General features: G+C 40.8%; 1 protein-coding gene across 1 annotated transcript in view; it reads left to right on the top strand.

Annotated features, from left to right (window-relative positions):
• The first annotated feature begins 1594 nt into the window (after positions 1 to 1594).
• The window catches only part of LOC143030083 (uncharacterized), a 933-nt gene continuing 27 nt past the window's right edge, over positions 1595 to 2500 (top strand). Inside the window, exon 1 of the mRNA XM_076193285.1 lies at positions 1595 to 2500. This exon is cut by the window's right edge and continues 27 nt beyond it. Coding sequence (XP_076049400.1) covers positions 1595 to 2500 — 906 coding nt within the window.

Below are 2500 nucleotides of genomic sequence, written 5' to 3'. Positions count from 1 at the left end.
TTCCAGACATCGATCATTCTTTGTGGGAAACTATTACTTTTCAGGTCTCTTCTGTAACTGTCCTTCTTTAGTTTCTTTTCGTGTCCTCCTGTTTCCCTCTTGTCCCATTTTAATAGGTCATCTCTATCGAGAACTTCCATTCCTTTTATAATTCTGAAAATGGTCAACAAGTCGCCTCTTTCCCTTCTCTGCTCCAATGCTGACAACTGTAATTTCTCCAATCTTTATTCATATGGCAAATTTGATAGTGTGGGTGCCATTTTTGTCGCTGCTCTTTGGATCCTTTTTAATTTTCTTGTGTTTTTCTTTGTGCTAGGTGCCCACATTGATATAGCATATTCTAATTTCGATCTTATCAATGTAATAATTATTTTCTTAACCATCTCTTCATCCATGTAGTCGAAGGCCACTTTCATTGATCTTAGTAGGTTGTAGGTCTCTCCAAATAACTTATTTACATGTTTGTCAGGTGTCAAGTCACTTGAGATGATTACTCCTAGGTCCCTCTCTGAGTTTACATTTTTGACTGCTTTGTTTCCAATTGTATATTTTCCCGAAACTCTATTTTGCCTCTTCCAAATTCCATGATGCTACATTTCTTGATGTTGAAGTTCGTTTCATATTTCCGGCTCCATTTCCATACTTTATCCAGGTCATCTTGTAGCGATCTGCAATCTTCTTTTGTTTTCACTCTCTTGAGTAATTTGGCATCGTCAGTAAAAAAGTTCATGTAACGATTTACTTTTTCATCCATATCATTTATGTACATAGCAAACATCAAAGGAGCCAAAACAGAGCCTTGTAGGACGCCACTTTTTACATCTTCCCATTTCGAATTTTTGTCTCTAAGTACCACTCTCATTTTTCTCCCAGTTAAGAAATCCTTCACCCATTGCAACAGTTTGCCTTGAATTCCTCCTATTTTTTCAATTTTACTTATTAATTTTTTGTGTGGTACCTTATCAAATGCTTTCTGCAAGTCCAAGAAAGCGCAGTCTGCCCATCCATCTCTTTCTTGTATTATCTCAATTAGGCTTGAGCAAAAAGAGATTAGATTCGTGGTACACGATCTTCCACTTGTAAAACCAAATTGTTTTGGATTTATTATTTTGTTTTCTTCCAAGTGTTTGGTCCATCTGCTCCTGATAATCTTTTCGCATATATTTGCTACTGTACTTGTGAGGGACACCGGTCTAAAAGGGACCCATCATCATGCAGCTCGAGAGTGAAATTAAGGCAAGAGCTACTTATAAACGCGTCACGTAAATCCTGGAGATGTTTCCGGTCTCTAACCTTTACTCTGGAATATCTACACTCTAGACACGATGGTAAAGTCTCCACTTCCCCCAACCTTTCTGTGGAATTGTTGGCCGAATCAGGTAAATCCCGGGGTTCCTATAAGAGTCGTCTGATTGATGCCAGCCTGAAGAAAGCCGCAAGAGAACTCCAGGAAAACGAAGACATTATTATAAGAAGAGCCGATATATCTGCTGTGTTCGTTCTCCTACCAAAGTGTGAGTACTTACAAAAGATGAATATGATCTTGGGAGATGCCTCTTAATTTGAACAAATCTCCAGGGATCCTACCAACAAGATGAAATCTAAGTGTAATGGCATAATTGATGCCGTTAACGCTAAAGCCGGGGAAATCCACCTCTCCCGCATTTCTGGGGACCATGGTCTTGGCTATGCTTATAGCAATGCGAAAAAACATAAACCCAACTATCCGCTTAGACCTATTATCAGCCAAATTCCCACCCGGACTTACAGCCTAGCAAAAACTCTAAACAACCTTCCCTCTCCCTATACTCCCAATACCTGGTTGCTCAAATCCCCTAAAGAGCTTAGTGATTTACTCCACAGAAAAGAACCCACAGGCCTTATTGCATCACTTGATGCCAAAAGCCTTTTTACTAAGGTCCCCGTTGATGAGACAATAGACTTCATCTTAGACGAGGTCTACCGTTCCTATCATCAACACTTGGACATCCCAGAAAATCTGCTGCGTCTTCTACTTGAAGCCTGCACCAAAGAATCCCCATTCCGAGGACCAGATGGAAAAATGTATAGGCAGGTGAACGGTGTGGCGATGGAGTCCACACTTGGGGTCCTCTTTGCCAACATTTACATGGGCCTGGTGGAGAAACGAGTTCTTTCTGTCCCCCATCTTTGTCCTTTCACTTACGGTAGATATGTGGACGACATTTTTGTGGAGGTTAGAGACCGGAAACATTTCCAGGATCTACGTGACGCGTTTATAAGTAGCTCTTGCCTTAATTTAACTCTCGAGCTGCATGATGATGGGTCCTTAGCCTTCTTAGACGTGTTTGTTAAGCCAGTTGATAGCAAATTCGTGACTTCAGTTCACGTCAAAGAAACAAATGAAGGAAGATGCCTGAACACCGAAGGAGAATGTCCACTTCTTATAAAGGAAGTGTCATTCGTTCTTACGTCAACAGAGCACTCACCCATTGTTCTACTTGGCCCCTACTCCATCAAG

Source organism: Oratosquilla oratoria, chromosome 11, assembly GCF_046742065.1.
Source record: "Oratosquilla oratoria isolate Oo_2021 chromosome 11, ASM4674206v1, whole genome shotgun sequence".
NCBI lineage: Eukaryota > Metazoa > Arthropoda > Malacostraca > Stomatopoda > Squillidae > Oratosquilla > Oratosquilla oratoria.
This window is presented reverse-complemented; position numbering and strand designations above follow the sequence as displayed.